Source organism: Carya illinoinensis, chromosome 8 (assembly GCF_018687715.1).
Source record: "Carya illinoinensis cultivar Pawnee chromosome 8, C.illinoinensisPawnee_v1, whole genome shotgun sequence".
Classification (NCBI taxonomy): Eukaryota; Viridiplantae; Streptophyta; class Magnoliopsida; order Fagales; family Juglandaceae; genus Carya; species Carya illinoinensis.
The window spans coordinates 18851642-18877288 of NC_056759.1; the positions used below are offsets into that span (position 1 = coordinate 18851642).

Consider the following 25647-nt stretch of genomic DNA (forward strand, 5'->3'; position numbering starts at 1 on the left):
GTTTCTCTCTCTATTTGCTCTTCTTCTTCTCCTCCTCCTCCTCCTCCTCCTCCTCCTCCATCTTCTTCTTCTCTCTCTCTCTCTCTCTCTCTCTCTCTCTCTCTCTCTCTCTAAATTCTTCTGGAGGAGGCTACCATCAAAGTGAAGCAACCCATCCTTTTCCCTGTATTGACCTACAACATTCTTTACTACCGACTCATAGTGTTACAGGTGGTATCAAGAGAAAGGTTCCCAAGTGACCTAGAAACAAAGAAAGTAAGAATTGGTAGAAGGCACTCGCCTGAATCAATTACAAAAGGATCTTACATCACTCAATCTATAGAATCCCAAGTAAACAACTTGGAGACCGAGATGTTGGCACTCAAGAGTCAATCAGACTCTATCATGTAGTAGTTGACCTCCTTGACCCTGAAGTTGCAGCGGAAGGATTGTGGTTGGTCCTAGGGAGAGTCATCTTCAAAGTTCCAAAACCAGTAGCTAGTACATGTAGAATAAGGGGGAGAGCCTCCACCACATTCGATAAGGCTTGATTTCCCAAATTTTAATGGTGATGACCCTAATGGATGGATATATAAAACAAACCATTTTTTTTTTCATACTACGATACCCTACCCCAACATAAACTGAGCTTAGCCTTCTTCCATATAGATGGTCAAGCCCTAGATTGGTTTCAGAATCTTGAAAAATCAGGGGCATTAAACGACGGGGAGATATTTATTAAGGTTTTATTGGTGAGGTTTGGGCCATCTTCATATTATGACCCCATGGACGCCTTAACTAGGTTGAAACAGACCGGATCTGTAGAGGAATATAAGTCAAATTTTGAGTCATTGTCAAATAGAATTAGGGGCTATCTGAAGGGTATAAGCTAAGTTGTTTTCTTAGTGGGCTCAGGGATGAGATAAGGTTACTTGTAAGGATGTTAAATCCTAACAATTTGTTGACAGCATATAGTCTTGCAAAGATTCAATAAGAGAATGTGGGCATTAATAGAAAAGTTCATAACACTTGTGAAACTAGGATCCTGAAATTACCCCTTGTAGCTACAGGCAACAATGTTAGATTTGGTTCTAAGGCCATTGTCCTTGTTCAAAAGATCAAAATACAACAAATGAAAGAGAGACGTGATAAGGGTCTCTGCTGTTACTATAATTCCAAGTGGAATCCAGGTCACAAGTGCCAACAACCTAAACTATTTTTGATAGATGAGGTAGAGGAGGAATCAGTTGATGTTTCCTTAGCAGTGGAAGAAAATGAAAGCGAAGAAATAATTGACCTTGCTACCAATCAAGCCCAACCTGAAATTTCTCTTAATGCACTTATTGGGTCCCTAAGCACTAGACAATAAGAATTAAAGGGAGATTGGGAAATCAAGAAGTAGTGGTGGTGGTTGACACTAGTAGCACTCATAATTTCTTGGATCCCTCAGTGGCTAAAAAGGGAGGTTTGGATGTGAATCATAGGGAAAAGATGAGAGTTAAGTGGCCAATGGTGAACGTATGGGTTTTGAAGGGAAATGTGTAGCTTTGAGAATTAAAATGCAAGCTCATATTTTCACCACAAATGCTTATGTGCTGGTGCTTGTGGGATGTGATATGGTGTTGGGAGTACAATCGTTGCATGAGTTCGGGCCTATACTATGGAACTTCAAAGAATTATCCATGCAATTTCAGTATAATGGGTAGGCAGTTTGTTTACAAGGATTATGTCCTTCCAATTTTATTGAAGAGGGGAAAATAAATAAAAATCACAAGCTGGAAAGATAGGGTGTGTTATTATAGCTGGTTGAAACCAAAGAAGAGAAGCTATATGGGGATATTCATGCAAGTGTACAACTGTTACTTGATCATTATAAGGAAGTTTTTGGTGAACCAAAAGGGCTACCCCACCCCAACCCCAAGACCATTCTATCACCCTTTACCGTAATACCAAGCCTGTTTTAGTGAGGCCTTACCACTACCCTTACTTCCAAAAGGATGAGATTGAAAAAATTGTAAGGGAATTATTGAGTTCAGGGGTGATAAGATCGAGTACAAGCCCCTACTCCTCCCTAGTGTTACTTTTTAGGAAGGCAGATGGGACATGGATGATGTGTGTGGATTACTGAGCCTTGAACAGTATGACAATTAAAGATAAGTTTCCAATTCTAATTGTGGAGGAGGTGTTGGATGAATTCAATGGATCTACGCTTTTCTCTAAGCTGGACCTACACTCAGGTTACCACCAAATCAGGGTTAAGTCGAAGGATATCCATAAGACAGCTTTTAGGACTCACGAATGGTAGTATGAATTCCTTGTCATGCCCTTCAGGCTAATGAATGCACTCTCTACCTTTCAAAGTATATTGAACGAAATTTTTAAACCATATTTGAGAAATTTTCTATTGGTGTTTTTTGATGATATTCTAGTATACCACAACTCACTTTAGGAGCACCTAGAACATCTAAAGGTGACTCTAGAGGTGTTGAAGCAACATGGTTTGTTGGCCAAAATGTCAAAGTGCCGATTTTTTTACTTTAGAAGTGGCTTACTTGGGGCATGTGATTTTGGCTAAGGGGGTTAAAGCTGACCCAAACAAGCTGAAGGCAATTAATGATTGTCAAGTTCCTACCTCACTGAAGTCTCTAAGAAGGGTTCTCTAGGCTCACAAGCTATTATAGATGGAAATCTTGCAGCCCCCCTTACCCAATTGCTAAAAAGGGATCAATTTGAGTGGAATAAGGAAGCTAAAGAGGCATTCCAAACCCTAAGAAAATAGTGACTTAGCCCTCAATGTTAATCCTCCCAGATTTTTGTCTACCCTTCTGATGGAATGTGATGCCTCGGGAAGTGCTATCAGGTTGTTCTTAGGATATATATATATATATATTTATATAAACCAATAGCATTCTACAGTAAGGCCTTGAAGGGAAGGGTGTTGGCTATATCAATTTATAAAAAGGACCTACATGCCTTGGTGATGGAAATGTAAAAGTGGAGACTATACTTATTGGGGCAACCATTTGTGGTATTGATCACCAAGGTCTTAAATATCTGCTAAAAAAGAAGGTAAGCACCCCTATGCAGCAGAATTGGGTGTCTAAATTGATGGGTTACGATTTATTAGTAGAATATAGAAAGGGGAATGAGAATACAGTGACTGATGCACTATCCAAGCCGTTAGAAGGCGTGCCTACTTAGGAAGAAGTTATTATAACTGCTATTTCCTTACCAACTCTAGATTGGTTGGAGGAGATCAAGCAAGGATATAGTGGAGATGCAAAATTAATACAAGAATCCAAAAGGGAGATTTACCATCCACCTATGCAGTGAGGAAAGGGCTATAATTCTATAAACAAAGATTAGTGATTACTGAAGATCAAACATTTAGACAAAAGCTCCTACATCTACTGCACACTAGTCCTATTGGGGGCCACTGAGGTTATGAGAAAACCATGCATAGAGTCAAGAGCGATTTCCACCGGCAGGGTATATAGGTAGATGTTAAATAGATGATTAGAAATTGCGACACTTGCCAGAGTGTAAAAGCAGACCAATCCAAACCTAATGGCTTGCAACAACTGCTACCCACTCATTACCCACTCCCTCACAACCATGGTCACAAATTACCATGGATTTTCTAGAGGTTTACCCTCATCCCAGGGGTTGAATTGTGTGTGTGTAGTGGACAGGTTCACAAAGTATGCACATTTTACCGCCCTAGCCCATTCCTTCACTGCAAAAATAGTTGCCTAGTTGTTCACTTGACACATCCTGAAATTGCATGGAATGCCCCAGTCAATAGTTTTCAATAGGGACGACACATTCACCAACCTTTTTTTGCTAGAATTATTTAAGATTCAGAGGGTCGAGCTAGCCTTTAGTATTGCCTATCTTCCCCAGGTGGATGGGCAATCAGAGGCAGTAAAATAAAACATTGGAGAATTACCTAAGTGTTTTGCTGGAGATCGTCTAAAGGATTGGGCTCACTGGGTTCCCCTATCAGAGTATTGGTACAATACATGTCAACATTCCTCAATCCGTGTGACCCCATTTGGAACTTTTTATGGCTATTCCCCACCTAGAATGTTGAACCATACCATTGGACTAGACTGAAGCTATGGAGGAAAACCTAAGAGCTAGATATTAGATGTTGCAATTATTGATGCATAATTTAATGAGATCACAAGATCGTATGAAAAAAATATGTAGATTTGAAACAGAAAGAGTGGATTTTTCAAGTTGGGGAATGGGTGTACCTACGTCTTTAGCCGTATCGACAGTCAATTGTGGCTCACCTCTACAGCCTTAAGCGAGGACCGTGGTTCTACGAACCTTTTCAGGTGACCCACCAAGTTGTAGAGGTGGCTTACAAGCTCTAGCTGCTGGATATCGCTGCCATCCACCCTATTTTTCACGTCTCTCAATTCAACAAGAAGCTTGGAAGAAAACTCGTGCCCTCCCAACCATCCCTCTAGTGGGTTTTGGTGGATTACTCAAACCTGAGTTCGAGAAAGTGTTGCATCATAGGATTCAAAAAGTATAAAAGCTTCCTCAAATAGAGATCTTAGTTCAATGGTAAGGGATGTCTAAGGATGATGCAATGTGAGAACCATATGATGCTCTCAAACTCTCATTCCTGCACCTTGTGGGCAAGGTACTCTGAAGGGGGTGGTTGTGTCACACATTGATCCAGAGATAAAGAGATCTACAAAGGAAGATAAAGTCTAAGTACTGAAAGAGTTAGGGGAGAAGTGAAGTCTAAATTCTGAAGTCAATTAGGGTAATTTGGCCATGTGGGCCTTGCGCCTTGATGTAATCCAAGGCTTGCTTGAGTTGTTATTCTACTAGTTAAGGTTTAGAGTCTTGTTTATGGGTTAGTTCTGTGGGCCTGAAAGCCAATCTATGGTCTTGTCTTTCATTTAGTTTAAGTAACCATCAGGTTGTTTTGGGGTTTTTCATTTTGTCAGCACCTATTTCACTTATCACTAGTGCAAGTGTGTTATGTCAGATTTATACTATTCATAGTTTCTCTTTTTATTTGCTCTTCTTCTTCTTCTTCTTCTTCTTCTTCTTCTTCTTCTTCTTCTTCTTCTTCTCTCTCTCTCTCTCTCTCTCTCTCTCTCTCTCTCTCTCTCTCTCTCTCTCTCTCTCTCACTAAATTCTTCTAGAGGAGCCTACCCTCGAAGTGAGGCAACACATCCATTTCCCTATATTCACCTATAATATTCCTTATTACCGATTCATAGTGTCACAGATTCTCTGGTGATTATCACCATATTACCTCAATAGGCCAAGTTCTCAATCCAGGGCTTATTGAGCTAGGCTTAGGCTTAAGCCCACAATATGGTCCAGCTGGCCCTCGAAAGGAGAGGGGACTAAATCCCTTCCAAGCATCTTATCATGGTTGTCTTCATGGCCAAATTAAGGATTTCATTTGTATAGGATATTTGTGTGAGTTCTATCTTTTTATCCATCTTGATTGCTTAGTTTCAAAATTAGGGATTTTGCTTCTCAAGTTTCAAAACCAAAATTTTTTCATATTCATTGCAAAATTACGGAGTTCATTCAGGTTTTCCCATTCTTAATTATTTTGAAGCAACATTAATTTTTGCACTTTTTCGAGAACTTAACCTAAGTTTTTCACCTATAAGTTTTGGATTTTGATAGTCTTTTTTACGTTTTTTTTTTTTTGGGCTTAATGGGAGGTCCAATTTTGATCAATGCCTCTATGCTCTGTGGGTTGTACTCATTGGTTTGATCTTTGGACTTATAATCCAATCTTTGGCTGCAAATCTTGGTGTAAGCACTGGTAAAGCTGCAAAAGTGTCACGAGTGCATGGGGGCAAGGTCTTGAAGAGGAAGAAGGTTGATTGGGGTTGGATGGTGAGTAGCTATGGGAAACAAATGCTATGAAGTAGTGAGTCTGGAAGGGGAGTGACAACTTTAATAGTTTCTGAAGGCATAAGGATTCGAATCAATATGACGTGTAGTTTTGGTTAATGGTCCTTTTAATGAAACGATGCGTTTTTAGTTTTAAAAAGAGTGTTGCAAGTCGTCTAAGTGAATTGTAGGTGATATGGAGTTCGTTTTGAGTTTCATTTCTTGCATTTAAGTCTTTAGTTAAGCGGCGAGTTTTGGTTGTTGTGTTTGAGTCCTTCGTGGTTTTGCAAGTATAAAAGCATAAGCCATTTCTTGTAATACGAACTTTGATCATTCAGAAGCTCGAGTGTTGGAGGTTGAGAACTCCTTGAAAGTTCTCTATTTAGGGAGGTTGAGAACTCCTCCAAAATTCTCTGTCAAGGTTAGTTAATGGAATCTTGCATTTGATCATACATGCATGTTCTTGCATTCATTCATCTTATATTGTGTTCTGGGCATTCTTTCATCTATTCTTGGGTTCTTGGAATCCTGTGTTCTTGGGTTTCTTGTGTTTCAGGGGTTCTTGTTATCAAGAAAGTTACAAGCGATATCAGTAATAGTCAATCCTTGCAATAGAGAGTTTGATGGCAAAAGGTACGCGTCAAGCATTGACAGGTCAACAAGAAGGGTCTCAAGGCACCAAGAATTAGTCCAGAAGCAGTTGTAGCATCATCAGCAAGCAATTGTTGGGATAACAGAAAGGTTAGACCAAGTTTTGATTATGTTGAGATCCTTGCTTGAATCTGTAAATGTCAATTCTCATAGAGAAAGAGAGGTGTCTGGTGAGTCTAGAATTCATGAAGAGAGGGCTATTTTTCAGAGAAGTTTTAGACTGGATTTACCACATTTTAGTGATAATGATCATGTTGATTGGATCTTTAAGGCCAACCAGTACTTTCAATATTTTCAAATACCCTTTCATAAAAAATTGATGGTGGTTGCGCACCATATGGAAGGAGTGACATAAGATTCTGGACAATTCAATTCATGGGAGTCTTTAGTGGTGGTTTTACAAGGAAGATTTGGGCCATCTGCATTTGATGACTCAATGGAAGCTTTAACTAGGTTGAAACAAACTACTTTTGTTAGTTTGTGTACATCACAATTTGAGGCCTTGTCTAATAGGCTAAAGGGTTTATCTGAGAGGCATAAGATGAGTTGCTTTATTAGTGGATTGAAATATGAGATCAGAATCCCTATAAAAATATTTAATCCACTAAATCTTGGGGCTGTTTTTGGCTTAGCAAAGTTGCAAGAGGAGTATGTATTTTCTTTGAGGAAATCTTGGAGGCAAAGTGGCCGTTATGCTGATAAGTGACCGTTGATAATTTGGGGCATGTTGATTTAGCTAATAAAAGCCAAAAGAGTTTGTTTCCTTTGAAGAAGGTTAACTCTATGCATATGGATGAAAAAAGAAAAAGAGATTGTGTTTTCACTGTGATGAGAAGTGGAATTCCGTCATGTGTGCAAGAACCCTAAAGTGTATTTTCTACATGAGGAAACTAGTGAGGATCAAGAGGCAGTTGGTAGTGTGGAGGAACTTGAGGCATAACTGTTGCTTGAATTGAAGGAATTGTTGAAGAAAGAATCTGGGGAACTTGAGGTTTCTATTCATGCCATTTCTAGTTGCATCAATAGTAATGCCATGAAGTTGTTGGGCAAGATTGAATCATTTTCTTGTGAAATCCTTGTGGACTTAAGAAGCACTCACAACTTCCTAGATCCATTAGTAGTGAAGGCTGCTAACTTGAAGGTCGTAAAAGATGGTAATCTTTAGGGGAAGGTGGCAAGTGGCACTAAAATAACCAGTCAAGGAAGATGTAAAGAGATAATAAGTGTGCAAGAGACTAGATTTATGGTTCCTTTTCATGTGTTAACTCTGGGAGGTTGTGACATTGTATTAGGAGTTCAATGGCTTAGAACATTGGATCCTATTTAGTGGGATTTTACTAATATGTTGATGTAATTTGAAGTTTGTGGTAAGAAGATAGTTTTGCAAGGGCTAATGTCTGAAAAAGTGCAGGTTGAAACTATAGTTAATATGTTGAAGTCTTCTCTTGTTAGGCAGCAAGGCTGGTTGTTGCAATTGGTAGCAATTCATGATAAGTAAGATAAGGTTGAGATTTTACTTAAAATTGAGGAAGTTTTACAATAGTTTAAAATTGTTTTTGAGGAACCAATTGGGTTACCTCCTACTTGAGCTTGTGATCACCAAATTGTGCTGAAGGAGGGCACTACTCTAGTTTCTATGAGGCTATACAGATATGCTCATTATTAAAAGACAGATATTGAGAAGATTGTGCAAGATTTATTGAGCAATGGAGTGATCAGACCCAACCAAAACCCATTCTCCTCACCTGTCCTCCTAGTGAAAAAAGTTGATGGAACTTGGAGGATGTGCATCGATTATAGGGCTTTCAATCAAGAAACTATCAAAGATAAGTTCCCTATTCCTGTTATTGATGAGGTCCTTGATGAGTTGCATGGAGCAAGGTATTTCTCTAAACTTGATTTAAGGTCAAGCTATCATCAAATAAGAGTGAGGGATGAGGACATTTCTAAGACTGCATTTAGAACTTATAAGGGCCAGTATGAGTTCTTGGTAATGCCTTTTGGGGTTACCAATGCACCTACCACATTTCAAGGTTTAATGAATGATGTTTTTAAACATTTTCTTAGAAAGTTTGTCCTTGTATTCTTTGATGATATCTTGATATACAACCAAGATTTAACTTAGCACTTGGTGCACGTAGAAACAGTCCTATCTATTTTACAGCAAACATTTTATTTGCAAAGAGATCTAAATGTAGGTTTGCAGTAGTTGAAGTTGACTAACTAAGCCACATTATTTCTAGGGAAGGAGTTAAAGTAAACCCAACAAAAATCTTAACTGTGGTTGAGTGGCCCATCCCTAAAATAGTGAAAGCATTGAGTAGTTTTTTAGGCCTTATTGGCTATTATAGAAAATTTATAAGGGACTATGGGTCGATAGCTGCTCCATTAATAGTGTTATTGAAGAAGAATTGTTTTCTGTGGTCAAATGAAGCTGAAGAAGCCTTTAAATTGTTGAAGAATGCTATGTCTAATCCACTTGTTTTGAAGCTGCTAGATTTTACCAAGGAATTCACAATAGAGTGTAATGCATTAGGAGTTGGGTTAGGGGCTGTGTTGATGAAGGATAATTAGCATATAGCTTTCTTTAGTAAGGCTCTCAAAGGTAAGACATTATTGCTTTCCACATATGAGAAGGAATTTTTAGCACTTGTATGTCCAGTAGGGAAATGGAGGCCATACTTGCTTGGTCAAACTTTTAAGATTAAAACCAAGCTTTGAAACATTTGCTTGAATAGAAGATAGCAACTGAGGCTCAACAAAAATGAATTTCAAAACACATGGATTATGAGTTTGAAGTAGAATATAAAAAGGGAAGAGACAACAAGGTGACTGATGCACTTTCGAGGAAAATGGAGGAAGACTCAGGTACTTTAGCCCTTATTTCATTTCCTACTCCTATTTGGTTAACTAAATTGAGGAATAGTTATACAGTTTATGCTAAAATTTCTGATATGGTGGATGCTTTGTAGCATGGTGTATGAGCTCCTACATAATTTACCTTACAACAAGGTTTATTGCTCAAGAAAGGAAAACTTGTTATTGTTCCTGGCTCTTCATTTCAGGGAAAAGTATTGCAGCTTATTCATCATAGTCTTGAGACAGGTCATCTTGGTTATCACGAGACTTTGTAGAAGGAGAAGTTAGATTTTTATTGGCCTAGTATGAGGAAAGATGTTAAAAAGTTAGTAAAAGAATGCCAGATTTTCCAAGTTAATAAAGGTTAGAATGTGCTCCCAACAAGGTTACTTCAACCCTTGCATATTCCTCAAAATCCTTCGCTTGACATTGTCATGGATTTGATTGAAGGATTGCCTTCCTCTAGTGCTATGTCAGTTATCTTAACTGTGGTTGATACATTGACCAAGTTTGGTCATTTTTTCCCACTAGCTCATCCTTATACAGCAAGTAAAGTGGTAGAAGTGTTCTTTGCTAGAGTGTTCAAGCTTCATTGCTTGCCTAAGACCATAGTGTCTGATTGAGATGTGGTGTTTACCAATTCATTTTGCAAAGAACTTTTTAGGATGTAGGGAACTACTTTGGCTATGAGCTCAGCTTACCATCCTCAATCTGATGGTCAAGCTGAGGCCATGAATAAAGCTGTTGAGGCTTACTTAAGAGCTTACTGTGGCTTGAAACCTAAAAATTGGTCTTCTTGGTTGCCTATGGTAGAGTGGTGTTATAACACCATTTTGCATTTATCTACTAGTCTCTCACCCTTTCATGCTTTGTATGGCATGCCTCCACCAAGATTATTAACTTATATATCTGGCATTACTGCCTATGCTACTGTGGATCAACACTTGAAGAATAGGGAGCAGATTTTGTGCTTCTTAAAGGAGAATTTGAAGAAGGCTCAAGATAGAATGAAGATCTATTTAGATAGGAAGAGGTCTAAGAGAATTTTTTTCAGGTTGGGGATTGAGTTTTTCTCAAGTTATAGCCCTATAGACCGAAATCAGTTGTCATGATACATAATATGAAGCTTGCTCCAAGGTATTATGGTCCTTTCTAGGTCCTTCAAAAGATTGGCACAGTTGCTTACAAATTGCATTTGCCATCCTCATAAAAAATTCATCATGTTTTTCATGTATCATGTTTGAAGAAAAAAATAGGGAACAAGATTTCTCCTTTGCCTACACTTCCACTAGTTGACAGTGAGGGATGTGTTCAACTTGAGGCAAAAAGAATCATCAACAGAAGAATGAAAAAGATTGGGAATCATTGTACAAATTAATGGGTTGGAGCTGAAATGGAAAATAATTCTCGGGAATTATTGTACAAGTTAATATCTTTGTATCCATATTTGATAGGCACGGTCTTGTGATATGTTACACGTGACTTATGGGCAAGACTTTGAAGAGGTAGTGATTGTCACGGGTGCTTGGGGGTAAGGTCTTGAAGAGGAAGAAGGTTGATTGAGGTTGGACAGTGAGTAGCTGTGGTAACAGATGATATGAAGTAGTGAGTCTGGAAGGGGAGTAGTAACACTTTAACGGTTTCTAAAGGCATAAGGATTCAAAGCAATGCGATGTGTAGTTTTGGTTAATGGTCCTTTTAGTTTCAATGCCACTTACGTATGTTCTTTCAATATTTACGTTTTGAATGGCTTAAAATGTGTCGAATAATACGTGCATGTGATTTAGAATATGATAAAATAGGCATCCCCTTACTGTTAATGCTATGGCCTTTGATTTTCTTAGATTTTCCAACAAGCCCGGTTGGAGGGTAGCACTACCATGCGTTGTGAGCTTAGTTCATCTTTGCTGTTGCGTATTAGAGTTTGATTAAAGCAATGTATTGACCCTGTTATCTTTCCCGTTTCACTCTATGAGGCAGAATTATAGAATGCTCAAACTTGGTTGGACTTCTTTGCTCACTTGATATTGCTATTTGGTACGAAATTAAATCATTTATGGATGATCATGCTACTGATTTTGTAACTCATATATTGTAATATTGTATTTTGTGATGTAAAGTATAAATACCAAATAATGTAATATGTAGTGGATTGCATTATGTGTCAAATGCATTTTACATGATAAATATTGAATTTTTTTCCCTTTTATTTTAAATGCATTTAGTTAGGAAGATAATTAGTTATTTTTGCTAAAACTTAGTTTTCCATTTCGATATATTTTTATTGTTATGAAAAATATTCAATTTATTATTATGCTTTTCAACATGACTTCCTGAAACTTTTCTTAATAAAATATAGACTTTTATATATAGAAAAAAAATATATCATTTTCAACATACTTTTTTTCTTGTAAAAACTTTAACAAAATATAGGCTTTTATAAAATTTTAAAAAAAGAAATCTCGGTTTCACCTCGGTATTAGCCGGGGTCATAACCCGGGCTAACCTGGGTTTGGACCCGGGCCTAAACCCAGCCTGGGTTTGAGGTTCTCGACCGGGGTGATCACCCTTGCGGGCAAGCGGACAATCAGAAGAAACTCGCCAAGGGAAAAGACTAGGATAATTGTCTATACTTTGTTAAAAATGTTTATACAAGTTCGTATTGACAAATGAAGAACTATGAAGCACTAGTTAGAGAGATTGTAAGCAACTTGTTTGACCATTTTTCCTCAATGATGTTTATGAAAAAATAACTTATGAATAGGCGATGCATTGTCACCTTCAATCACTACAAAAAGAAAAGCAAAGTTCCAAGCTGTTGCCGACCAGTACAGAAGCAAACCAAAATTTTCAAGATGTGAAACTTCCAGTGACCCGGTGATAAATTGAAGACGATGATGAGGAGGAGGATGATGACGCGTTTCCATGATCAACTGTGGGAAGGCAGGCATCGTAAAGGTTATCATCATTTTGCTCCTGCTTTGGCCTGAGAAACCTTGCATCATTTTCCTTCAGCTGCTGCCCTGAACGGAAAGACTGAACTGGACCAACTGGTTTTCCAACATTAAAATCAAGACCAGCTAGGGTAAGATTCCCTGCATTGGGGAGTTCCAATGGCAGCGAAATTGGGAAGTCAGGGACTACAAAGGGATAGGATTGAAGGTTAAAAGTGCAGTTAGAATTCAGTCCAAGAGAGGCATAAGTGATGGTGTTTTGTAAGGAGGGAAACTTCATTTGGTAAATTGAGGTAGCCCCAAATTTCATGTCATTATTAAAGTTTCCGAGGAAACTCGGTCTGGGTTGGTCATTACCGAATTCAGGTTTCCTAAGAAAATGTGGTGCAAGATCTTCTACGTGTGTTTCACGTTCTGAAACATTCATGTTTCTGGGAAGTGTAAGGGTAGATTGAGCATGAGTAGCTGCTGGATATGCATTAGCACCGCCTGAGTTTATTTGGCCACCATTTCTGGCTACAGGCACTTCATGGTTGTGTTTTCCCTCATATGTTGTGATTACACATTTAATGTCGTGAGAGGCCCTTTCCACATGCTTCCGCACAGAACATCCGGCGCTTGTGCATTTGTAGTAGCTCCTGTAGGCATATGACAACAAAGATTCAAATGAATATAAGAAAACTAAATGTAAGAACGAGCTATCTTGCCAACACGGAGAATAGGCTTTATACCAAAAAAATGGAAGCATGACAAATATGCAACCTGAAAAAACACCATAAAACTATTAATCACTCGACGGGATTTCAGTGTGTGTGTGTGTGTGTCAATAGTACCTAGGGTTTGGATTTCCTTTGACAACTTTTTGCCCATATTTTCGCCAGCGGTAACCATCATCAAGTATGTCTACTTCACTCTCTATTTGGACAACTACTCTTGGTTCACGGACAGCCCTGGATGCCAAATTTGTTTCAATCAAGCAGTTCTCTGTCTTCCTGTAATGAAAAATAAATGTGCATTATGAACTAGTGTTGCAGCTGTGGTGGCGTTAATAGAAGCCATTAAGCATGGTATAATACATTCTTTTTGACTCGGACTCATCGACATCGGCATCATCTTCAAGGGAAATGCTTCCCTGCGTGGCCTCATCTTCATTATCATCGTCATCATGACTAGCAAGTCTAGATGAAAGCTCTGGAGTTTCAGCTGATTCAAGTACTCCTACAGATTTCCCTTGTGCAGTTGATAATGGATCTGAAAACTCCAATAAAACAGATGCTGAGGAAGTCCCTTCCACCCCATTAGCCCTCCAATCAGAGCCAAATTTAACATCCTTTGAACCCAACTGAATATTCCTCCAAACTGATCCGCCTTCAGATTTGATACAGGTCCCACTGTCTTCACCCATCTCTGATGTTTCATCGATTGAAAATGTGGAACCGACAGATGCTCGGCGGTTAGGCTGAGGTTTTGCATGATTATGAGTACCCTTATAGACTATTTCTGTTATTTGACCATCATGGGATCGTTCCACCTTTTTTTTCACCTGACAATTTGAATGTGTGCATTTATAGTAACTTCTTGGATATTCACTACCTTTTACCTGTTTCTGCCCATACTTTCTCCAATTGTATCCATCTTCTGATGCCCTTAACACTCCTGTAGAAGGATATGACCCTTTCAAGTCTCCTTCCAAAAGATGATTTGTCCCAACATCCTCTCCATGAATAGGTTCTTTCGGAAGAGACATTTGATCGCTGGCTACTTCAGAGTGATGAATTGACAAGTCAATGCATTCGGCATTCATAACCATGCTTTTTAACACTTTCCCATCAGCGGATAAACCCATTGCACAGTCGTCTGTGGTATCTGCTTTTGGGAGTTCTGCTGGGAATTCAAAATCCATTTGTGTTGGCACTGACTCAAGTGCCTTATTGTCAACATCAGAATTCTAAGCAAGATTGCAAGGGATAGAAACATAATTAGCCCAAACATATCACATATATAAGACATTTATTAATATATTAGTTACCGAGAAACTTAATAAATACATACGACTAGTGTGTCTAGAAAGGTGTTATAATGAATCTTCTGGCAGGAAGACCAATTTAAAGTTTTTTTTACAAGTAAAACTTGAGTAATATTGACCATAACAGAGACAAACTCAAGTAAGGATGTGCATGAATAGCACGTGCCTATAAACTAAGAACTGACATGCAAACAGAAGCTTGAATTAGAAATTTACTTATCTTATAATCCAAAGAGAAAAAAAGTGCATGGGCAAAAACATGCTATCCATCAATATTGAACAATTAATAACACGGAAAATAAACTTCTTCGAATAATTTAGTAATCATTTTTTAGGTTTACATTTTTTATCACACTCTTTGAATACAAACCTCAAGCATGACTAAAACACAGCTAGTCCACTGGGTGGAAGTCCAAATCTAGACAAGAAATAAATAACTTCATTTTCTCTCATCTATCATGTTAACATCTGATAAGGAGTCAGAATCAGTTTAACTTTCCCAATACTTATGATCACTCGGCTGAAAAGCATCAATCCTTCCAACCCTGAGCCAAGTCAGGATACTAGAGAATCCTAGCAATGACGCTTATGATGATCTCCCGGATCTCAGGTCTAAAAGATATCTTTCTTCTTGTCCATTTGATGAAACTAATTTTCCTTTCTTAAAATGGAGAACTAGACATGGTCACAAGCTAGCAATCCCAAATCCATAAAATAACCAGCAGCTTAAGCTCATCATATTTGATTCTTTCCCAGCCAAATTTGAACCATGAGCCTATGTCAAGTATTCCTACATCATACTATCAAAAAAACAAAATATATATATATATATATATATATATATTCCTACATCTGCAATTCTTTACCAGAAAATATTGCAGATGCAGAAGTAATACCCTCTTCATCTGTAATTCCTATTACCAAAAAACAGTTTTCAACAATCAGATTTAAAAAAAATAATAATAAAAACATTGCAGAAATACATTACCATACACGTTTGCCAAAAAACTCTCCACAATTTTCTTTTCTTTTCTTTTTCTAACGGAATTTTATTGTGCAGAACAATATCTGTTATGCATGCCAGGTCTCTTCAAGTGCAGTCTTGAAACCCAGGAGCCAGGTTGGTTAGTCATTCCAGAGGTTCAAGCATATCAACCAGAAATGTTGAACATCCCACAATAAGCAATCAATATAATTCCTCATTGATTTCTAACTCAGAATAATAGTCTAAAACAACAGTCAAGCATCAATTCCATGGGCATTGAACAAGTTTTTGGAAAATATTATGACTAGTTTTACCAACAGAATAAGAGTCAATGCTATGGCAAGTAATTTTTTATTTTTTATTTAAAGTAAAAAGATTTTATTGATCCATGTAATTAAGCAAAGTCCGAGTACAAAGGGAGTATATAAAAAGAGCCTAATTACAAAATGCTATGGCAAGTAATTGAAGATGCATTCATGAAATCATAAAACAAAAGTGCAATCTAAGGGGAATGGAGGCTTCTTTAGTACACTGCCTCTGTACTTAAGTTGTTACCCACTAGAGTTGTATCAACACAATTATCAGAGCTCGCCCATTCTCCACATTTTATCCAATTCTGCTTAAAAAATGGGCACTCGGTACAGGTTTTTCCACTTCCACTAGAGCCAAAAATGATTACTAGAAACAAGACTTATTGATCTAGAGGGACATGAGAAGTATAAGATAAAGCTAGTTACCTCGAACTGATGTAGGATTGCCTTAAACTCTGGTTATCTCCAAGCTGGTTTCCAGAAGATCACTTATAACTTGAAGATAGAGGAAGATACTTCCAATAAAAGAAGGATGAAAGGGGGAAGAAAGAAGAATGTTTTCAGGCTAGAGAGTACCATATTGGTAACTCTTTAGTGCTTCACACAAATATTCACATATAAGTAGCCCTAGGATAGTATACCAAACCTAAAATACAATTGAGTATTCATAGAGTCAACACACAATGTTGCAATTGTAAAAGCTACTACCTCAAACCCTCCTACCCAAAATAGGATGTTCCAAAATTTCAAGGAAAAGCTATCAATTTTTAACATTCAAATCTTGAAAAGAAATTAACTTTTCAAAATTTCCCTTAGAAGAAATTATCAAGTTTTATTGCTAAGGGTATGGCAGAAAGGTACAATAATCAATATTCCAACTTAAGGTAAACACTTACTTTGGTGCCATAAATTTATTAATTTATGATTTTGGTCCTTAAAATCTAAAATGTCACAATCAAGCCCCTGAATAACTCAAATTATCCTAATTACGTCCTTCCTGCCAGCCTCATTAATACCAGTAAATGGCGTCCTTCAGCAATAGAAGATCTGGCACAAATTAGCGATGATCTGACAACTGAAGCTCCACAAAATTCTTCTTATAACATTGTATTGGATCCTAGTAAGATAGAATTTGCATATTTTAAACTTACAGAGGAACTAATTGAATATCTAGACTTCCAATTGTAAAATTATCAGAAAGCTTTCACATGACACGTCATCAATTTGTGTTAATAACGTTTAAAGGACTTTATTATGCTAAGAACGAATATTTTATCCCAACTTCATCAAACCCAATTTATTAAATTTTCATTTGTCCTCTGAGCATATGAGAGGCACATGTTTTTAATAGGATTCACATTGTTAGATTAACAAAGGGGAATTTTTAGATGTTGAAGGAGAAAAATATAATGGTGGACTAACACAAGAAATCCTATTAAAAGAAAATGTGCCTCTTACAAGTGGCAGTTCAATTACTGTATTTGAGAAATTTCTCTCCTTCCAATAAATCATATAATTGAGGGACTTTATTTAGAAAATTTAAATAACCAAGAGATTTTGTTAAGACTTCTAATAGTTAGGGACCAAATTGTAACTTATTGTGGACATTAAGGACTAGGTACTTGGCAGAAAAAAAAAGGTTCTGACTTTTGGATGTGGAAATACATTATTGGATAATTGAAAAATGCAAATTAAGCCACCCATTATGAGTAGGAGGGAGTATTAGAGTTATGCATACAATACAAAATTACATACAATCATTTTACGTCTAATATTTTGACCATATGAATACATAATCTATGACATCGGAAAAAATATAGTAGTAACAAAAGTAGATAATCTACCTGATCTATAAATCCATAAAAGCCAGAAAAAGAATCAGGATTCTCATATGGTACAAATTTGAGGGAGCCAACATCACTGCCCCTATCCCCATCTTCAGCAGCCATCGAACTCAGCATCAAACTTTCATGGCTGAGAGGAGGCAATGGAAAAGTTCCAGTGGTTGGGGAATGCGGTGCCTAGAAGAATAAATCATTCAAAAATTAAAAACAAAATTTGAACGTGTCTGGCATTAGAATGCCAAGCAACAAATTGACTGATCTAAATACCAGTTAAATTATGATTTTTTTCTTTTTTGGTGGGAGAAAGAGATGAGGAGGGGGGGGGGGGGGGGTGAAGCAGTTTCTGCATTTGTAACTACAAGTACCCACAGTGTTTATCTGGCTTCTGTTTCCATAATTTTATTTATTCATTTGTGTCTTCTAGATCAATAATCAGAAGCCAATGAATGCAGTGCAAAATATTGGTCTCTTATTTGGCGTGGAATAAACTAATAAAATATGGATTGGCTCTGGGAGACCACTAAATATGAAATAAAATCTTCACCACCAAGTGTATCACAACATTTCATGCAAGCAACATTTTTTAAATACCAAGATCAACAGGTCCACAAAAGCAAAACCAAGGGAATAGTATTATAACTCACGCAGAAATTGAAACTCTGAATTTTCAGTTTATAAAATTAGGACTAAGAAATATTTAAATAAAGAGGCACCATCTGCAGACATCCAACAATGATAAATTGTATGAATAAAGAAACCAAAACTTGTAACCTGATTTCAGAGTTCTTTCACATTTTCTTGTGTTTTTCTCATCTTTCATTTTGAGAAATGATAGAATGAATAAAAAGAAACAAAATGGTGCAATCCTAGTACATCTGACGCATACAAGAGAAACCAGAATTCCAGTTTTTTCTTTCTACGATATAATACTTCAATCTCCCTTGAATTTTGCCAAGATTACACAGACATCATCCTTCAATGTTTTGTACTTGGCATACAATAGACCGAATCTAGTTCATCACATGATTTGGATAAAAGTACATTTTTCCCTTTTATAACTAATCGGACATACTGCTCGTGCCTTCGTGGCATTAAGGTTTTTTGTAACGCATTTACCTTTTCTAGTCAAAATTTTGAAATGACTTAAATGGTTCCTCGAGCACTCTTATTGGATTATGCAAATGCAAATCAAATGGGTGTTTGGCTAATAGATTCTCAAAATATGCTGCATTGGATTATGCATATGCAAAAGTAGATGACTTTTTGCTACAGTAAATTAGTTCTTTAGATCAAATTTGATAGTTGCTATAGCATGATCAAGAGGAATAAAAAATCTTTTCTTTTCTTGTGTACGTTATGTGTTATTTTCCAATGGAATGTTTTGTGCAGTTTGTGTACGTTACGTGTTCTTTTCCAATTAATGGTAGAACATTAATATTTCCCTCTAGCTCTTAATTTAGAAAAAAACCTAACAGTAAAAATAATTTAGAAAAAAAATATATTATTAAATTAATAATATTTTTTTATTATTTTAGCTTCACAAGTTTTTCATAGAAGATATACTTGATTTGGAAAGAGTCATGCTGAGTTTAATATAATGTACTTGTAATGTTGGCTTAGGATTTTTTGGTACTGGAAGTTTTTTTAGACTAATATTATTAATAATTAACGTATAATTGCTAGAATGGTAAAATATAATAATAAATATTTTTTAATCATCTAATATCACAAGATGATAATAAGAATTGAAATGATAAATAACATTTTTCTGTAAAAAAATATTGTCACTACTTACTATATGAACCTATTATTTAATATCACATCATGAATTATGAGATAATGATGAAAAATGAGATCATGAATATCATGTTTCTATAAATATATATATATATATATTGTCACGACTCACTATATATTGGGAAATGATTTTTTAAGAGAGAGAAAATATTTTTACAACAAAATGGAAAAAACAAAAACAAATGAATAAACAAAAGAGAAAGAAATAAGGGAAAATAGAGAGAGAACCCGGATGTTTGGTAGCATGATGGGGGAGTCAAGCAAGGCGGTGGGGCTAATCCCGGCGGGAATAGTTAGCCTCGCCGCCGGAGAAGCCAAGGGGCTCGCGTTTCGGAGCAGCGCCGTTTTGAGACAATGAGCATTGAACCCGCACTTGGCCGCCCGCCTCTCCGCAATGCTCTTACTGGGGTTCAATTCCAAAGAAGAAGAACCCCCGGCTATGGCTTTGACATCCTCGACTTCCATAGCCGAGCGATCGGGTGAATCGGTTATTGAATTTCGCGGCGTTCAATCGGGTTTGGGTTTCACCTATAGAACTGAGGATGCAACTGAGAGTCCGAGACTCGTTAATGAGAAGGATCACGACTTTGCGTCCAGTTTCGCATGCCATGGAATTGAGAGTCAGAGAGAACGGTTTCGTAATCGTTTGAACTGTACTGACATAGGCACTTACGTTGAGTGATGTTCTGCATGTGCAAGTTTATGTTGTGAGCAAACCTCACAAAATACTACTTTTTTCTTCTGGAATCCGATATTAAAAATATATATATTCTTATTTTTATATATTTTATTTTTTCCGAAGAAATTCTACGGAGTTATAAAAATTTACATAAATAAAATAAAATAAAAGTTAAAAATTAAATAAAATATTATTATTATATAATTTTTTAATATTGTTTTTATTTTAAAATTTAAAAAAATTATATTATTATTTTATTTTGCCTGTAACTTTAAAAAAATTTTAAAAATAAAATAAAATAAAATAAAATATTTTATGAAAACAAACGAGATAATTGTTTCGTTACGCTCGCCCCTAAGAAACAAATATATGCAGTATATTTTCGTGATATCTATTGTACATTCTTTGCGAATTTTGTGAACAGATTTACTGTTTATTTCAACGTATCATTGCTCATTTTCTTACCAGATTTTCTAATGTGACATTAAATAACCCGTAATTAGTTCAATGTTATTAAGTGAATCCTTGGGTTTTAAAAGATTTCCACTTAAGTTCGAATTTTACAACTTTTCCGTAAAGAAATCAAAAGAATAAATTTATAATTTTTATTTTTATTTTTTTCATGATGTCAACATTTTTTTAAAGACGATAAAAGAAATTAGGTGCATCCCCGAAAATTTTGGTGGCGAGAGTTATATCTGACTTATTTGCGGCATGCGGAGGTAATGCCATACGGCAAGCTTTCTTTCTCCAAAATCAATTACACGTGACAAATCTCGCTCTAAGCGTAACTATAAGAAACTATTTGCGGTAAGCATGCCACGTGGGCTGCCACTCAAAGATTTCTTCGGATCCTTCTTTTGACTAATTTGTTGAGAAGAATTCTTGTCTTAGTTTAAGCACATTTCTTGAGGCACTTTTGCTTCCTTTTTTTCTATTTATTTATATTTTTTTGTCATCTTCTTTAATTTTATGAGTTCATCATTTGTAGATATTTCTTCTTTAATATGATACTCCTCAAACCCCATGTTTCTTCTTTAATTTTGTGCCCATTGTTATCAGGATTCATCCTCGTATCATATTATAAAATAAAACAAAATGAAAAACCTAATTACAAGGACAATTACATATTAATATATGCATCAATCTAATGTAATTAGTCAAAAAATAGATTTTATTAAAAATAATATTAATTTAAATTTTGAATATAAAAGAATCAATATTGGTATACAGATTAATATGAGATTTTACTTATATGTAGTAAAACTCAAAACAAAATAAGTATATTCTTAAGATTAATTTCTCTTATTTGACTCAAATGAGAATATTGTTTAAAAAAAATTTGGATGTTCAATGCGCACATGTTACGGCATGAAATTGCATGAACTAAGTTTTGTGTTAAGTACATATCCATATATTCATTTCGTGGTTTGCCTTTATATGTCTATGTTATCTGCTGTATATTATTTGTTTACTTACTGAAATTTCTTGAAATTTCACCGTAGTAGTTTACACATCCATTCCCAACCTGGAATTGTAGAACTTTGAGCAAGACCAGAAGGAGCTAGTCAGGATGATAAACAAGACCAAAGATGAGCTCGACCCGGATAGGAGACTTGGATTATTCATGACTTACTTGAAGATAGCAGAGATTTAGAAATATACTATAATGATTTCCTTGTTAGTAAAAGGCCTTTAAAGATAATACTTATTATGTTAAAGTGTAACAATGAGTTTGATACTCCATTATATTGAAGTGTGGTTTAAAGCTATAAATGAAGTTGGGATATTAGTTTTATTCTGGTACAATATTTTATGAGATGACCTATTCTGCAGCAATTATTGCATACTACTAGTATTATACTAAGTGCATTGCATGTTAATTGTCATAAACGAGGGTTATGTAGCCTTGTGTTGCATGTCCCAAAACTTCAGTCACTATCCAATTTCAAGCGGGGATTGGAAGCATCACATAAACCCTCTTTGGTTTGATAGAAAAATAAATAGTTGGATGGAATAGTATTTGGCTAAGGTGGTATGATTAGTGATCATATTGCTTGATTTTCCTTCATTTCCTTCACATTTCTATCTCATGATTCTTCTTAGTGCCAAGTGTCCTAAATTATTCAACAAGTGTGGTATCTTGCCTACCAAGTGTCTACATTAAACTTTTCTAGACTGATTTAAACAATCCACACTATGATCTGAAAAAAATGGCCTGCGTGCCACATGGTGCTAACATAAAACTGCAAAAGTTACTATTCACTCCAAAAATGATGAAAATAACTTTATACTATAAAATCCTAAATAATCATACGAAACTAGGAGCATAATTCGTTTTGTGAATTTCGTCTCCTAAGTGCCTCAAATAAATCGAAACATGTTTTCTGAAAAATGAAAATATTTTTATTATGTTATAAAATCCTAAATATTCATATGAGACTAATGGCACAAACCGTTTCTCATCCTCACACTCGTAAGTATCTCAAATAAGTAAAATCGCATTTTTGATACCTAAGTGTTTAAAAAACTGACTATGCTTACCGATTCAAATCTACATGATTGTTCGACTCGTGTGACCTTTTTCAGGATTTTTAGGACATTCCTAAAGCCTAAAAAACTTCATCCACTAAATATTTGGCAGGCTATTACACAAAATCTCAGATTATTCCGAGTATTGGCCTAAGTTATGACTAGGTTAACCTGGGCGGGTATTTGAGCCACATTTTACACTTGAGTCCAAGTATAGTCGAGTACCCGGATCCATGTGCGCATTGAACATGGATCCAGGTACTTGACTACCCCACTCTGGTATCCTTTTCACAAGAATCCATTCGAAACCCGTCGATTGTATTTTGTTGATGTAAAGGCTGTGACGCCCTTGGATTTCTGTTTGGGATCGGATGGACATCCGAATGGATGTTTATTCTCAGCAAGTTAATAGGAAACTTTTACACAGGTTAATGGTACATGCATGACAGTAAAAACATGAATGCATAATTAAAATCGTAAGTAAGCATAATATAACTTGACATATAGCATGGCATAACTAACATACCCTGAACAGAAACGTGAACCAAACTTGACTTGACATGACATGAACTTAAACCTAAAACACAATATGGACTAGCAACATAACAAGAACTTGAACTTGAAACATAACATGGACTTGAAACATAGTATGAACGTGAACATACAGAACATAAATATGAACTTAAACCTAACATAAACCTGAGCATAACATGACATAAACATGAGCTTGAGACATAATGTGAATGTGAACATAGCATAACATGAATGTGAACTTGAACATAACATGTACGTGAACATAACATGAACATGAACATAACATAACATGAAAATGAGTTTGAACTTAACATAAACGTGAACATAACATGATATGAACATGAACTTGAAACTTAATGTAAACATGAACATAACATAACATAACGGCAGATTATACTCCTTCACCGTAGTACTCGACAGCGCATAGCCTTGACTGCAGTACCAGGCAGCGCGTATTATCCTTAACCATAACATAACTTAATTGATTTAACCATCTGTAGTATGGTAGATTATATTCCCTTACCTTAGTACTCGGCAGCGCATAGTCTTGATCGCAATACTAGGCAGCGCGTATCATTCTTGACCGTAATACAAATTAACTAATAACTGAAACTTAATTGTTTCAAAATGCACAATTGTATTCGAGGTGAAACGTGACTGAAATATGAAAGAACATAAATCCTGACGTCACATAACATGACTTGAATGTAACTTGAGATATATGACTTACTTAAGATAGAAATATTTTGTAGTATGACATAATATGCAACATACAACATTTCATAACATGGTCTAACATGTAATAGTAAATATTACGTGACATGACATACATGTAATAGATGTCATAACATAATATGACATACTTGTAACATTTAGCAATACGTGACATAATAGATTGTGTAATAGATAAGCATTCATGATAGAATAATCATGCGTAACATATAAACATGTAATGACGTGGCATGTCATGGCATATATGATAACATACATACATAAATTGTAGATCTCTTACCCAACATACATACACAGTAAACTGATAGTAAATTAGAAACTAACTTACCTTGATCGTCACGTTTTACGAGAATAAAGTGCGAAACACGAGAAACTGTAAGAGGGTATTCTAAAAGTTAGAAATTTAATTACTAACAATTAAAAATGTGTAAAAGAGATAACTTAAAGTAAAATTACCATTTTACCCTCTCATGTGGGAAAATAACCATTTTACCCATAACTTAAGGATTTCACATCCTAATTCCAAAAATTTCTAAAATTTACATTCCACATATAAATTTTTTCCTAAACTCAAATATGAACTCAGAAAAATTTAAAATAAATCACAACTAAGGAAAACACACTATGACCGAAACATTCATAGGTCATTTCTTTTGATCTTTGTTACAATTCCTTCCAACGTCAAAACTCATGCTTAAACCAAAATTTTGCAACAAATATCTTCCTATTTTAAGTTTAAAATCATACTTAAAACATCCATTTAGAAAAAGCTCATAGTCAACACTAAACTTTTTATAAAAAGATCCAAATTCTTGAATCACAAGCTTTGACCCTAAATCAAAACATCTCTAAGAATTCCAAAAAAATCAAATCTTACTTCTACCATATTCATAACATCATCCTAAGATCAACCATACTTTAAATCATCAAAATAAAGTCACCAAAGTCACAAAATAACACTTTGAGTTTTTAGTTTTATACTTAGTCCAAAAACAAAAACTTTTTCCTCAACTAGTTTTGATAAATCTTTTGATCAATGGCTTAAGAAGGTGAGATCTTTGAAATAAAGCATCACATGGTTTTAAAATGTGTCCTAAAGAATATCCAACCATCAAACTTAAAATCACATGGCTAAAACTCAATAAAACATGGATCTAACCAAAAAAATCAAATCTTAGGACTAACTGAAATTCTCTTGTATAGAAAAATAATATGTTTAAAACTAATACTAAATATCTTCAAAAGAACATTCTAACATGAAAATTAGAGACTTAGGATTATCATATAAAAATATCAAAGCCATTAGAGTAAGATCAAACCACGAAATATTCAAACTTTCTCCAAATAAAAACTGTTTTTCCACTTCCAGTTTTCAAGTTTCCAGATCTAAAAAAATCTATCGTCAAAAGCTTTAGTCATGCAACAAAACTTCAATGAACACTCTTAAAAACATGCTAAAAACACTCCATAAAAGTTTTAGACCAAGATATGTCTATTAGCTTGGTCAAAAATCCCAAAACATAACATACTCTCCAATTTCACACCCAGAATGACCTTGGAATGATACGAATAATACGAATAATATATCTATGGAAACTAGACTCAAAGACTAACAACTATTATGAAGTAGTCATCTTGTGAAAATACTTACAAATGGTTAAAAACTCCACGCAAAAAGACATAGAAATCTGCCCAAGAGAGCTTTTTTGGGTTTCTCTCTAAGAACGAGGTGAAAAAGTGATGAAAGGAAAGGAAGTATGTCTTGCATGACTCAAGGCTTCTATAGGGGCAAGATATGGACCTGAATGATCTTGATTGGAGGTGATTATGTGACATAAAGTAGAGAATAGTGAGGGACAAAGGATAGCTTGCAGAAGCTTT

General features: G+C 35.7%; 1 protein-coding gene across 1 annotated transcript; it reads right to left on the reverse strand.

Moving 5' to 3' along the window:
* Positions 1 to 12033: 12033 nt before the first annotated feature.
* LOC122318233 (WRKY transcription factor SUSIBA2-like) lies at positions 12034 to 20006 on the reverse strand. The gene is made up of 5 exons (XM_043135437.1): positions 19518 to 20006; positions 17493 to 17669; positions 13403 to 14274; positions 13160 to 13318; positions 12034 to 12964 (listed from the first exon to the last, which is right to left on the reverse strand). Exons 1-5 carry the CDS (start codon positions 19752 to 19754, stop codon positions 12223 to 12225), a joined length of 2187 nt encoding a protein of 728 aa, XP_042991371.1. The 5' UTR covers positions 19755 to 20006; the 3' UTR covers positions 12034 to 12222.
* Positions 20007 to 25647: the final 5641 nt, after the last annotated feature.